Source organism: Dendrobium catenatum, unplaced genomic scaffold, assembly GCF_001605985.2.
Source record: "Dendrobium catenatum unplaced genomic scaffold, ASM160598v2 fragScaff_scaffold_1643, whole genome shotgun sequence".
Taxonomy (NCBI): domain Eukaryota; kingdom Viridiplantae; phylum Streptophyta; class Magnoliopsida; order Asparagales; family Orchidaceae; genus Dendrobium; species Dendrobium catenatum.
Genome location: NW_021320105.1, coordinates 67,692 through 82,010, shown reverse-complemented (window position 1 = coordinate 82,010; position 14,319 = coordinate 67,692). Strand labels below are relative to the sequence as shown.

At 33.0% G+C, this 14,319-nt stretch overlaps 2 protein-coding genes across 3 annotated transcripts in view; both read left to right on the top strand.

Moving 5' to 3' along the window:
• Positions 1 to 3,488: 3,488 nt before the first annotated feature.
• LOC110099440 lies at positions 3,489 to 4,748 on the top strand. The gene has a single exon (XM_020826581.1). The coding sequence runs from the start codon at positions 3,489 to 3,491 to the stop codon at positions 4,746 to 4,748; it is 1,260 nt and encodes a 419-aa protein (XP_020682240.1).
• A 2,702-nt stretch (positions 4,749 to 7,450) lies between these two features.
• LOC110099444 overlaps positions 7,451 to 14,319 on the top strand; it is a 34,470-nt gene continuing 27,601 nt past the window's right edge. The window contains exon 1 of one of the 2 annotated variants that reach the window (XM_028701168.1): positions 7,451 to 7,705. In XM_028701168.1, the coding sequence (XP_028557001.1) occupies positions 7,541 to 7,705 (165 nt within the window). In that variant the 5' untranslated portion in view covers positions 7,451 to 7,540. The remainder of the gene's footprint in view (positions 7,706 to 14,319) is intronic. The other variant, XM_020826583.2, reaches the window with a different exon arrangement.

Here is a 14,319-nt window from a genome sequence, read left to right as displayed (position 1 = left end):
TGAATGTATTGGTTATTTGGACTTCTATTAATAATTTGGTTCTTTACTTTCACTTCTTCTATTTACTCTGATGCTTATATGTCTTATTGTATCTTTTGTATATTTATACTTCTTTTTGTAAATATAGAACATGTTTTCATATTTCTGCTTATATGTCTTATTGTATCTTTTGTATATTTATACTTCTTTTTGTAAATATAGAACATGTTTTCATATCTCTTCATCGTGTCCCGTGTTGTTAGTGTGTATCACCTTCTGGACCTGGGGTGTGACAGAGAGCTATTGGAGCCCTATTATAGTTTGTATTGGATATTCCTTGATTCCTTAGCATTGGGTAGTGGGCTATGTTAACTAATATGTTTGCTATGTTATAGTAGTTTGTCTTATTCCCTACATATCGACATCCTCTTAAACTCTATTAAATGCTATCATTAACTCCAAATCAAAAGTTCATATCCTATGATAATCTTATACTGTCGTTTTTAGATATTTATCCCACATAAAAGGTACTCCATAAAGTGATCTTTAAATTAATGAAAATTGGACTAGTCTTGATATTCCTACTAATATACCTTTTTAAACCCTTTATTATTTTTCCATAAACTCTAGAACACCTCTGAATATCAAACAAAAGTTGTATAGTCTTTGCTAGCCATTTAGTCTGACCAAAAACTACACACGACCATCAATTAGTTCTCATGTGCACACTACTTATAATTTATAGTGTTCTAACTATTGTAATTGCACCATACCATACAAACCTTGTTCTCTACTCAATTAAAGCATTTAGAATGCAAATGTGCTATTTGAATAAATATGGAATAAAAGTCTAGTGAGAGAAAGTTTGGGAATTCAAAAATTATTTCCATTTTTTCAGTTCGTCTTCAGCGGCCTCCTCGTCCACATCTGGTGGATCCGGCGATCGGCCGGAAGGCCGACAATCTTTATAGGATACTATGGAGCGCAATCTGATTCTCTCGTCGGAATCCTGGTCGAATTACATAAAAGGATTATCTATTCCTGTGAAGAAATCTTCTGAAGTTTTCAATGGAGGTTCGAATAAGCTTGATGAATACAATAATAATTTCAAAAGTCTGGTAACAAAACCTCTGGTGATTAATGAGGGTGGTTTATTAACGAAGAAATCTTCTCCCGTCTCGGTGATTGGGAAAGGGAAAGAAATTTTAACAGAGGACAGTGGATTTAATGTGAAATCTTTTAACATCCCTGTCTCTGTCAATGAAGTTATTGGTAAATTCAATATGGAAGCTTCGTCCTCAAAGGGAATAAGGATCTCAGTGATCAAAAACATTAATTATGCGTCTCTGCCTTCTTCACCAAGTAGGAAGGAATTGACGTCTTCCCCCCAATTGAAGTTTAAATCCAAAAATGAAGATAAGGTGGATGAGAATTTGCGTCAAAGGTCTGATGCTGAATCTACTCTTACTACTCCAGTTGTATCAAAGGAAGTTTGTAATATTCCTGTTCAACCACCGAACACTCGGATTAATGTGGAGAACAATTTGGTTTGGCATAAGAAACAGAACATCGAGGTTGATAGCCTAGATCTGGGGTCTATTCTTACTGAAGATGGAAAAGGTGTTAAATTACTTGCTGAGAAGGAAATGGAGAATGCCAAGAGATTGCAGAAAGCTTTAGTAGTGAAAATCTTTGGGGATGAAATTCCTTTTCATATGGTTAGCATGGATCTAAGAAGACAGTGGAACAGTTTTGGGAAATTCCATATAACTGGTTTGGGACGTGGATGGATGTTATGCTCTTTTGAAGATACGGTTGCTGTGGAGAACATGCTTTCTGGTGGACCTTGGTGGGTGAGAGGACAAGTAGTGGGACTGGATAAATGGTCCACTTCATTCAATCCTAATTCTCTCAAAGGTATTTCAGCTCCGGTTTGGATCCGGCTTCCCAATTTAACTCTTCAGTGCTGGGATGAGGTAAACATCTGCAGAATAGATTCGATGGTGGGCAAACCATACCTCCTTGATGGGAATATGTTCCAATGGAGTAGAAGGGAGTTTGCACGGGTTTGTGTTCGTATTCCCTTAGATTTAAAACTCCCAAAAGGTATTTGGGTGGAAGGAACGACTGGAAAGTTTTATCAGGCGGTAGAGTATGAAGGATTTTCTAAAATTTGTGATGGATGTGGTGGAATTGGTCATCTGGTTAACAACTGCTATGAAGTTAGTAAAGAAAATGTTTCAATGACTGTTAATGCAACTGAATTTTACAAAGCAGGAAATTAAAAGGCAGAGGCTAAATCTATTGTAAATGTTGAGAATTTAAAGGATGACCTCATGGATCCAGGTGAGACATGGCAATAGAAGATTCAAGAGAATGGTTGATAAAAGGAACTTCTTAGGATCTCTATTCATATGGAAAAGATATATGTTCCAAAACCTTGCACTGATAATTCAAAAAAGAATGGTGAATCAGAAGGAGCTCCTTTGAGAGATGATCAACCTTTTTCAGAATCTATTGAAGTGCCGGAAAGATTTTCTAAAGGGAAGATTGGTTCAAATCTTCTTAATAAAATTCCAGATAAACAACAAGCTGAGGTAGATTTGCTTGAATCCCCTCTTAAAATTATCAATAAATTTGATTTATTGGCAACTATGGAAGGATCAATCCTGAATGAAGCTATGGAAAGTCTAGAGTTTGGCTGTATAGAAGAAGGTGAAATTGTTGAAAAAATTCCTCAGAGGATATCAAATGTGGAAGCAGTATTTGATAAAAAAAGCAAACTCATGCAAGCAAAAGATAAAGATCTTCATAACTCTAAGAATGAAGTGAATGGTAATTTATCTTCTGGAAAGAAGGTTAAATTGTTTAAAGAATTGAAGTCTCTCGAATCGGGTAATATATTGGAAAGTGAGAGGAAAAAGTGTGGAGCTAAAAGCAAGAAGAATGGGAGACCTTCTCCCATATTTAAGCAATGAATTCGATTATTTTTTGGAATTGTAGAGGAGCCAAGAAGGTGGAGGCTGCTCTATATTTGAAGGAAGTGATTAAAGACCACAAAGTTTTTTTTGTTGGGTTGATAGAGACTAAAATTAACTCCTTGGAGAATTCTCAAACTATCAGACTGCTGGGAAGCAACTGGGAATCTTTTCTAGTTCCCTCTGAAGGTTTATCTGGAGGCTTGACAGTTTTATGGAGGAAGGACTTGGCATCTTTCACAGAGGATGAAGTTTCTTCACAAATGATAGTGGGAAAATTACAGATTTTCAATAAAGGCACCTGAAAAAATAGCAACTGTTTATGGGAGTAATAAGACCAATGATAGAAAAATCCTTTGGGAATGCTTAGAAAAACATTGCTCAGAGGACTTGCCTACTGTGATATGAGGGGATTTCAACTGTATTCTATGTCAAGATGAAAAGAGAGGTGGAAAAAAATTCTACTTGTTCCAAGGAGCTAAAGATTTGAAGAACTTTATGATCAACAATGATTTACATGAGGTGAAGTCTATGGGACCTAAATTTACTTGGTGTAACAACAAATCCGGCGGAGCTCGGATTCTAGAGAAATTGGATAGATGCCTCATCAATTCCATTGCTTTGAACTCTATTCACCTTGCTATGGTGAAACATTTATCTCGTATTGCTTCGGATCATTGTCCTGTTTTACTAGAGATTTTCAAACCTGCTGTGGTTAACAAAATTGATATCCGGTATGAAGAAGTTTGGGCAACTTATCATGGAGCAGAGGCTATTGTGGAGAAATCTTGGAGTAAATTCGCTGGGTTGGATCCGGCATCTTCTCTTAATGTTAAATTTAAAAGAACTTTGAGATCTCTTTTCTACTGGAGCAAAGCCAAGTTCAAAAACCTTATGGTTCTTCGGGACAGATTGAAGGAAGAGATACAAGAAATTCAACTGGAAGAAGGCGAATTTGGGATTTCTTTGGAAAAGCTACAGATTTTAAGATTCAAAATTAATGAACTCAATGTCACTCTTACAAGACTCAATACTTGGTGGAGGCAAAGAGCTAAAGCAAGGTGGATGGAAGAAGGAGATTGCAATTCTGGTTTCTTTCATGCATTTGCTAATGCCAAGAAAAATACCAATTGGATTAGTCATATTAAAACTAATGCATGTAATATAATGGAGGATGTAAATGAAATTCAGAAAGTGTTTTCTGAATTCTTCAAGCTGAAATGGCAACAGAGGAATTGTATACTTGATGGCTGGCCTAATCCTTTGGCAATTGTCAATGAGAAGGATCAATCTATGTTGGAAGAAGAGTTCACTAGGAAAGAGCTTCAAAGTATTATTGAAAAATCTGGCAGCAATATTGCTCCTGGGGTGGACGGGATAACATTTTCATTTTTGAAAAAGTTTTGGAATCTGATAGCTGAAGATGTTTGGTTAGCAGTGAGGCATTTCCTGATTTCTGGAGATATGCATATGTCGTGGAAGGAAACCATTATAGTATTGATTCTGAAGAATCAAAATCCTCAAGAGGTAAATAGTTATCGGCCTATTAGCTTGTGTTTGACCATTTATAAAGTTATTGCAAAAATGCTTTTGAGAAGATTGGAAATGGTTATTCACAAATTAATCTCGACGGATCAAGCTGCTTTTAACAAAGGCGTTCTTTGTCAGATCATGTTCTTTTGGCACAAGAAGTCTTCAACAAATTTCGTTATTCTAAAGCTAGGAAAGGTCTTTTTGCAATCAAGCTTGACATGGAACAAGCTTATGATAGTATTGGTTGGGATGCTTTGAGGCAAGTGCTCTCTCATTTTAACTTTCCTACTAAATTTAAGGAACTCATTTTACAATGCATCTTAAATCCCAAATATTGTATATTGATCAATGGAAAGAAATCTGATTGGATTGAAGGGAAAAGTGGATTTAGGCAAGGATGCCCTTTATCCCCTTATTTGTTTATTCTTTGCTCTCAAGTCCTATCAGATGCTCTAAATGGTAGGAAAGGGGATGTGGGGATCTCTGTTTCTCCCAAGGCTCCTAGAGTGTCCCATTTGCTTTATGCAGATGATATTTTGATCTTCTCGAAATGCAAGATTAAAGTTATTAAAGATTTGAAATCGATCATAAATAAATATTGTTTATGGTCGGGACAAAAAGTTAACAAGGATAAATCTATGGTTATTTTTGGAAAATTTACCAACCATAGAACTAAAAAGAGAATCTCCAATCTTCTTAAATTTAATGTGGTTAAGGAGTTGAATTACCTTGGTGTAAAGATGACCTTGAGGAGAGTGGTTTCTTCGAATTTCTCTAAACTTATGGAAGTGGCAACTAATAGATTAAATATTTGGGGACAAAAATTCATCTCTTTGGAAGGCAAGATGGTGCTCATCAAATCAGCATTCCTCTCTCTTCCTATGTTCTTAACTTCAATTTCTCTTGTTCCTTTAAGTATTTTAAAAGAGTTTGATAAAATGTGTAGAAGCTTTTTGTGGAAAAAGAAAGATGGAAATACAGGTATTCATTATGCTTCTTGGGAAAGGCTATGCAAGACTAAGGAAGAAGGCGATAGAGGATTATTCTCAGCTGTATCAAGGAATGGTCCTCTACGGGCCAAATTGGCATGGAATTTCTGCACAAAGCCTTCTACCTTACTGAACCAAATTTTAAGAGCTAAATATGGTGAAGACGTCTAGATGACTCCAATGAAAAATTGCTCATCGACATGGAAAATCATCACAATGGGAGCTCATTTTCTTAGAAACATTGTTAGGTGGGATGTTTCTAATGGTAATTCGATCAATTGGATGTTTGATACCTAGATTCTGGATAAAAGTATAGCAAGGTGGCCAACGTTTGTCAACTGTTTGGAACCAAGTGAATTAAATCTATGTTATTTCATTCTGGATGGAAAGTGGAATATTGATCGTATTCAATTAACATTTGGGGAGCATCTGATGAAACTTATTACTCAAATTCCAATTTAGGCCGGAAGAGGATACGATCTCATTGAGCTCAATTCTAAATTTTCAAGAAAGTCAATTGCTGCTTTGGCATTTCAAGCATTATCTGATAAAAATAGTGATGGTGTTATATGGAATTGGATGAAAAAATTAAAATTAAGACCGAAGATTGAGCTCTTTCGGTGGAGGCTATATAATGATGCCATCCCTTATAATGATTTTCTAGTTAGAAGGAAAGTGAGTAACTTCTCAGGTTGCCCGAGGGGATGTAAAGAAGATGAGAACGAATGGCATATTGCAGGGAACTGCTCAAAGCTTCATGAAGTGATTTCTTTACTCAATAACTGGGGCTTCAGTATTCCGATCTTTAACAACTTACACGATTGTTTTGAAGGTTTAAAGAAGCTTGTAGGAAATAATTCTCTCATTGCCAATATGTATTGTACGACTACTTGGCTTGTGTGGAAAAGTAGATGTAAATTGATTCATGATGCCATTGAAGACTCAACCATTTCTTTGGCAGCAAATGTGGCCTCTACAGCTACAGTTAGCAACTTTATTAATCCTGTACCGAAAAACTGGGATACTAACCGGCGAAAGCTGTCTTGCTGTTGGTATCCTCCTCCAACCGGTTAGATTAAATTAAATGTAGATGCTTCTATCTTATCAAATAATGTGGCTGGATTTGGCAGTGTGGCAAGAGATGAGAAAGGAAGAGTTCTTATTGCTTTTGGAGTAAATATTATGCACTGGGACATTGCTCAAATTGAATTGATGGCGATTCTTCATTTGAAAAATATCATTCGTGATTGGATGTTTGATGCTCAAGGAATCATAATTGAAGGAGATAATTTTAACATTATAAAACTTCTTCAATCGGCTATGAAGGCTTGGAAGGTTAGTAAATGCATTTAGGATAACTTGTCTTTCCTTCTTGATTTCAACCAAGTTTTGTTTTCTTTTACTAATAGAGATTGTAACAAATTAGCGGATGTATGTGCTAATTTGGCTTTAAAGAGCTCGTTTGTTTGGGAAGACATTAGCTTTGAAGATATTCCTCCTTCATTCTTGTTTTGCTTGAAGGAGGAATGTGATTCTTTAGGTTTGCTTTAAATAGCTTGTATTTAGGCTATTATTTTCTTATTAATGCAAGTTACATTTCATCAAAAAAAAAACAAAAAATAAATATTGAATATGTTTTGACATCATTTGAACAATGTTAGAAATATAATTGAACCTTATTTGAATATAGATTGAATCATATTTGAATTATATTTGAATATAGTTCAGAAGGGTTCAAATCATGTTTACTTTTTCACGAATATAGCTCTAATCTTGTCAAAACCTTATTTTTTTCAAGGTGGATTTAAAAAAAAAAATGATGACCAAAATAAAGAGTATTTTGATTCAAAATAAATTTTAAATATATTTAAATTTAAACAAAATAAACGGGGGACAAATTTCTCCGATTTAAAAAAAGTCAAATTTGCCTATCTTTTTCGTCTTTTTTTTTTTTTTTAGCGAAGCCTTACACTGGAATGCTTTTTATTATGTTTTGAAAAATTGGCCGTGTTCCTTGCCTCCTTGGCTCAATAGTACTGAGAACTCCAATTCAACGAAGAAATGGTCAGCCCGAGCTCCAGAAGAATGATTGGTAACGTGAGGTCCTTCGTCGGCAACTCACTTGGAGGATTGCGAGGCTGGAGTAATCTTGCCTCCTGGGCCGTCGCCGGCACTCTCGCATATTTCCTCTGGGTCAAGCCCGCCCGAGAGCTTAAGGCAGAGCAGGTATCTCTCCCCTTTCTATGCTACTTTTGATCCTTTCACCCCGCTGTCGGATTCTGGGGTTTTCATCTGTACTTTGTTGATAGCTCCGCTGTCAGATTCTGGGGTTTTCATCTGTACTTTGTTGATAGCTAATTCTAGGGTTCGGGGAAAAAAAAAACTTTTTGTTTGGGGAGGCTTTAGTCATTTGATCAATATGCATGTTATTGATCATCGAATGCTGGTCTATATTTCATGGTTACACAGCTGTTGGTGCTGGTTTAGTAATTGCATGGGTTCGTGAGAGAAATTTATCACGCAAACTCTAGCTACTCTGATATCAATCACTGGCATTTTCAAAACAGTATTATTACACTTAATTCAACTAAACGAACTTCTGCTAATTTCTGCATTTCGCTTTTTTTTTTTTTAAAGTTTTTTTTGCTTTAGAACATTATAGTATTGGAAAGTGGGACTGTTATGATTATTATACCTTAAATTATGCACGGATTGAAAACCATGTGGAATGCTTCTAGATCTTGAAAGCCCAGGCTATTCTTGTTAACATGAAGTCTTGTATGCTTGTACATTAGTTTGCATGTTTGACTTTTTTGATACTTGAGAACCTGTGAACTGACTGCTGTAGTGATTTGTATTCTTTTAGAACGTCATGAAACGTTACTTGTTTTGGTTGGTGTTGGGCTTGTCATTTTCACAAACACCGATTGCAAGACTAAGTCCCGCCAGGGAAGTTCAAGCTTTTAAATTACATTTTATATTAGATAAATTTTAAAAAAGATTATATCAGAGGAAGGATTTGAGTGCCATCCATTGAAAATAAGATAATTCAATAGTCTTAGGTGGTTTTAGCATACAACAAAGGATACAAAATGGCCATTTGCTGGGTAGATAAAAGTAAAATAAAAAAAGTAAGGAATGAGAAGTGATAGTCTAATGGTAACATCTGTAGAAATTGTTCAAAATATTTAGCAAAGAATTGATTAACAGCTCTAGCAACACATAGTAGGTGTAAATGAAAAATGACAATTCATAAAGCTGACCCCATGTTGTTGAGATAAAGTTGATGATAATGATGAAGGTGAGGATGAATTGAAATCCTAAAAGCAGAAGTTGTAGTGAAGCTTTCGGATATGCTTTATTATAGTAAGAAATTCAATATGTAGCCTTGGAGGCTAAAATTAATCATTTTGTGCAATAGTCAAGAAATGCAAAGAATGAAAGTAAATATTATCAAAGCCATGGTTCTCTGTGCTCCTTAGAATCATTTTACTAACTTGAAGATGCAGAGTAATCCCATTGTGTGAAAATCTATCATTCTAGGAGTTGAATTGAGCTTGACTAGATCCTTGCAAACTCTGTTAAAGTGTTGATTCATGAATAAAGTGGTCTATGAAATGAGAGAAGGCTGCTTTCTTTTTAGTTTTTCTAGAAGAGCTGTTTTGCCATGCACCTTTCCTGATGAGAAGCGAATACAATAAAATAATATCTTACAGAATTATTTTCATTTCATCTGTTTTTATCTTGGAGTAGAAAAAACTAGAAACGTAGCCATGTTTGTCATTGTTTTTCTTACCATTTAATTTTAGTATGTAAAGAGATGTTATTTCATATTAAATTAAAACCACAAAAAATTGGATGTAGATAAAATCATTGTAGTTATAAATACACTAATAATGATAATCACATTAATTGTATTTAATGATGCAATATTTAAGCCAATTGAGGGTTTGTTTTCAAAAATGTGTTGAAAACGTGTTCCGTAGCTTTTGGAAGCATTGCTATTTAATTTGAAAATAGTGAACAAATGAGTTCAGTCAAACATATTTTCTTCATTTATTTTATAGTCTTTTAAAAAAAAACACTGAAAATAGAAATCTAAGGGTTTGTTTGGTATCAGATTTGTAGTAGGATTTATGCTAGATATATGGTAAATCCTGCCAAACAGTTTTCAAGCACGTTGTAAATCTGTATTCTTCTTAAATTTTGGATTTACGATGTAAATCGAGATTTAGTAAATCCCGACGTTCAACGGATTTATCGATTTATGGACTACAAGATTTACGGATTTAGTGGATGAAGTGCGCAAAAGGGGAGAAATATCGTTACCTTTGCGACGAACACAAATATGACAAGAACAATGTCTTCGGAGGAGGTGGAGAAGCTTTGATACCTGCAGAACTCAACTTCACGCGAAGCAGAACAACAACTAAGAAATATAGAAGAGGCAAAGCAAACCCTAGTAATAAAGAAGCAGCGAAGCCGAAGAGGAAGCTCTATCTTACGTGAAAAGTAACAAAGAAGCAGGAAAAGGGAAAGCCTTTTTTCACACCTCTATTAGAATATCATCAAGTCCAACAAATTTTCCACATTTCATTTTCTTTAAAACCTCTTTAACTCCGATTTTACTGATACGCCGATAAAAATAAAAATTTTTATTTTCATTTAGCGTGCTAAGGTCCCTAAAGTCAATTGCATTCTCATAATGTTCATTACAAAGTTTAGCAAAATATCTCATTCACCTTTGTTGAATATCCTGTTCTAATAAAAGCACTTTTTGATCTTCATCCTTAATAAATTTCATTTGAACTAAATCATTACTACTCAAATCTCCTTGTTTAGCTAATTTATACATATATTTCGCCCTCTTTAGTATCAAATCTATTATATAAATCATTAAAAGCTAAAATATTTGCATTGCAAATTGCTTTCATAGACTCCTTACGGGCTTCTTTATATCTTTCATAATTATCGGAGTTTTTACAGCTAAACCAATTTTTATTATAAATCTTCTTATTTTTTTATATTTCTTGCACATTTTTTATTCCACAACCAATTATTTTTACTACTAGTAGCTTTTCCCTTTGATACTTCAAATATATCTTTTGCAATATTCTTAATATCAGTAGCTGCTTTTCTTACATAAGATTAGCTTTCTCATGCACAGACAAAATCTAAAGATCTAGAATCTTACTCTAAAATATATTTTTGTTAATATTCTTTAAATGCCCCAATCCAATTCTTAGAACAATGATTTATTTTATTTTTAATTTTCTTCTCCTTCATCCTAAAATAAAAAACTAGTAAGTGATGTTGGTTTTATAAATTTTCACTAGGTATAACTTTACAATTTTTGCAATATAAAGGATTTATTTTTCTTATAAGAAAATAATCAATCTGAGTTTTATTATACTCATTCTTATAAGTAATGAGATTATCATCTCTTTTCTTAAATAGGTATTAGCAATTACAAATTCAAAAGATAAAGAAAAATCTGATATGGTCTTACCATCTTCAGTAGTCGCTCCAAAGCCAAAGTCATCACGAATGCTTTTAAAATCATCTACTTTTCTTCCAACATGTTCATTTAAATCTCCTCAAATAAAAACTCTTTTTTTGAGAGGTATCTTTTGTATTAATTTTTTCAGTTCATTTCAAAATTTTAATTTTGAATACATATCCAAATTTGCTTAAATATAAATGCTTATAATATTAATAATCTTAACGTCAACAACAATACTTAAAGTTATAATTCTATCTCTAATTTTATTAATTTTTACAATTTTATCCTTCAAACTCTTATCTATAATTACACTTACACCATTTCTAGTATGATTCATACCAAAATACCATAATTTAAATCCTAAACTATCAATCTCCTTAGCCTTATATCCAAATAGTTTCATGAATGCAAAGAATATTTATCTACCTGTGGATCATAATATCTATTTATTCCATTAATTTTCTTAAATAGGTATTAGCAATTACAAAATCAAAAGCTAAAGAAAAATCTGATATGGTCTTACCATCTTCATTAGTCGCTCCAAAGCCATAGTCACCATGAATGCTTTTAAAATCATTTACCTCTCTTCCAACATGTTCATTTAAATCTTCTCCAATAAAAACTCTTTCTTCGAGATGTATCTTTTATATTAATTCTTTCAGTTCATTTCAAAATTTTAATTTTGAACACATCCAAATTTGCTTGAATATAAATGCTTATAATATTAATAATTTTAGCATCAACAACAATACTTAAAGTTATAATTCTATCTCTAATTTTATTAATTTTTACAATATTATCCTTCAAACTCATATCTATAATTACACTTACACCATTTCTAGTATGATTCCTATCAGAATATCATAATTTAAATCCTAAACTATCAATCTCATTAGCCTTCTATCCAAATAGTTTCATGAATGCAAAGAATATTTATTTACCTATAAATCATAATATTTATTAATTCTATTAATTTGCCTATAAGAAACTTGTACTCCAAATTCTTATCCTAATTTTAGTTTCATGGACTAGCTCACTTGTCGTTGTATTCAGGCCATACTATGCATCGCTTTCACCTAGTATTAACACAATGTATTAAAGGATTCATGTTATGATTATTTAACAAGTTTTACGCTAGCTATCGACTACCTAGCACAACCCTCCATTTTTCTTATACAGGACTTGGGACTTGACAACGACAATGTTTATATCAATTTCAATAATTGAAATAAAATGCATGCAAGTCATCATAAGCAATCATTCATTTTTCATCTAAAAGATTTTTTTTTTTTCATTTAAAAGAAATTTAGACAGCATACTGTAATCTATTTAGGTAAGGTAAAAAGAATATTTTTTTATAAGACACAATTTTGTATGAAATTTATCATATCATATTTTTTTAATAAAACATGCATCTAAGGAGCACCGTATAAAAAATTGTACCTTTAAAAGCACTATAATTTTCAAAACCTTTTTAATTTATAATTGATTATGCACATATGTTTCCTTTTTATATTCCTTTCATTCATTTTATCTTAGATGTACACATTTAAATTTATCCAATAAGTTTCAATAAGATGCTTTTACATTTAGTAGTTATAGCGATATGAAAGAACTTATTTAAGCTAAAGAAAAAAAATGATAATTCATAATTTCTCCAATGAATTTTTTTATCAATATTAACATTATCAAGTGTATATATAAGATGTCATATCAGTGAATGAATTAAGTCATATATAAGAACTATAACTATTAAAAGATACAAATGTAACCGTCCATTTAAAATTGTTTAGATCATCCCTTCCGCTTAAAGGTTACCTTAATGTTGAATTAACCTTAATCAATTCTTATTCCATAACCTATGCATCATGACATCATGTACATATTCATTTTACTTACATTTTTATAATTTTGACCTTATGAAATAAAATTGATAAACCCAAAATCTGTCTCATAATACAACCTAAATATATTTCATACCTTTTCAAGTCGCAAGCCACATCTTTTCTCTCACTCTATTCTCCTTCTTCACACCAAATTAACCTAAAATATTTTTTATCAATCAAATGTTAAAATATAATTAGCACTATTCATCTTATAATAATATCTGAATGCTTTCCCATTTTATCATATAAAACTCTTAATTTATATTTCATGAACGTACCTTATTCTCTTCCACCAATTTTTTTTTTTCAATATAGCAAGGTATCTCACCTTTGCTAAATCCTTTTTTTTTTTCCATAATTCCTAAAATTAAATTTAGAAAATAATAACTAGATTTAGGTTTTCTAATTGAGTTAATGATCAACAAGAAAAATATCAAGCCTTTATCCCACTACGTGAAGTAAGCTACATGAATTCTTGATAATTAAAATAGTTAATTTTTTGGTTTAAATCTTACCTTAATTGTAAAGCAAGGAGAAAGGAAATAATTATTTATTTCTTTTCTCTTGCTTTCCTCTTTTTTATTTCAGCATTCAAACCTATATATATATATATATATATTTATATTTATATTTATAAGAACATTAATTTAAGGCATATGAAACAATATGAATTGACCTTTCCCTCCCTATTGAAGGCAACTTTGTTTGATTCATCTCCTCTCACTGTCTAGGACGACTACATCATCTCTCTCAGCCACTTATAGCCTCTCCATCTCTTTGTGCCGATCTCACTACTGATGTCCTTCTTTTTGTTTGTGGCTTGCCCTCAATTGTTTGCTCGCATGCCTAACTCCTTTGTTTTACTTGAACATATTGCTTCATTGCAAAAAAACAACCAAGAGTTACAAACAATTCAAAGCAAACAAAGAAAAGCAGCCACACCGGCCTCTATAAGAAAAAAGAACCCAAAAAGTAATCTCCCTCAAGAATATTAAGAAATTATTGTGGTATGTACAAATAATCCCCTTCCCCCCATCTTTCTCAAGAACTGCTCTCCAATGGCATATTGAGCGTAAAAATGAGCTGCTTTACTACACCCTCTCTGCCTATGCACAAACACCACCGAGTTAAACAGCTTCAACCAATTAAAGTGATCACTATCCAGCACACCATTATTCCAAGATGTAGTTTTGCATAACTTCTGCATATGCAAAATAATACTTGAATTATCCCCTCCATTATAATCCCTTGCATTCCAATCATCCATCCCTCAATCACCTTAGCAATGTATTCTATAGCAAGCAATTCAACCTGTGAACTATCCCTGTGAAATACACTACATCCAGCCGCCAAAATCAACTTTCCAAAGCTGTCACAAACCACCACACCAATCCCACCTGCATTGTTGCTGTGAAGAGCTCCATCCACATTAATTTTTAGCCAATTCGGAG

Bases quoted from the DNA above. Each gene is read 5' to 3' on its own strand.
- LOC110099440 (XM_020826581.1), top strand. From the start codon at position 3,489: ATGGGACCTAAATTTACTTGGTGTAACAACAAATCCGGCGGAGCTCGG.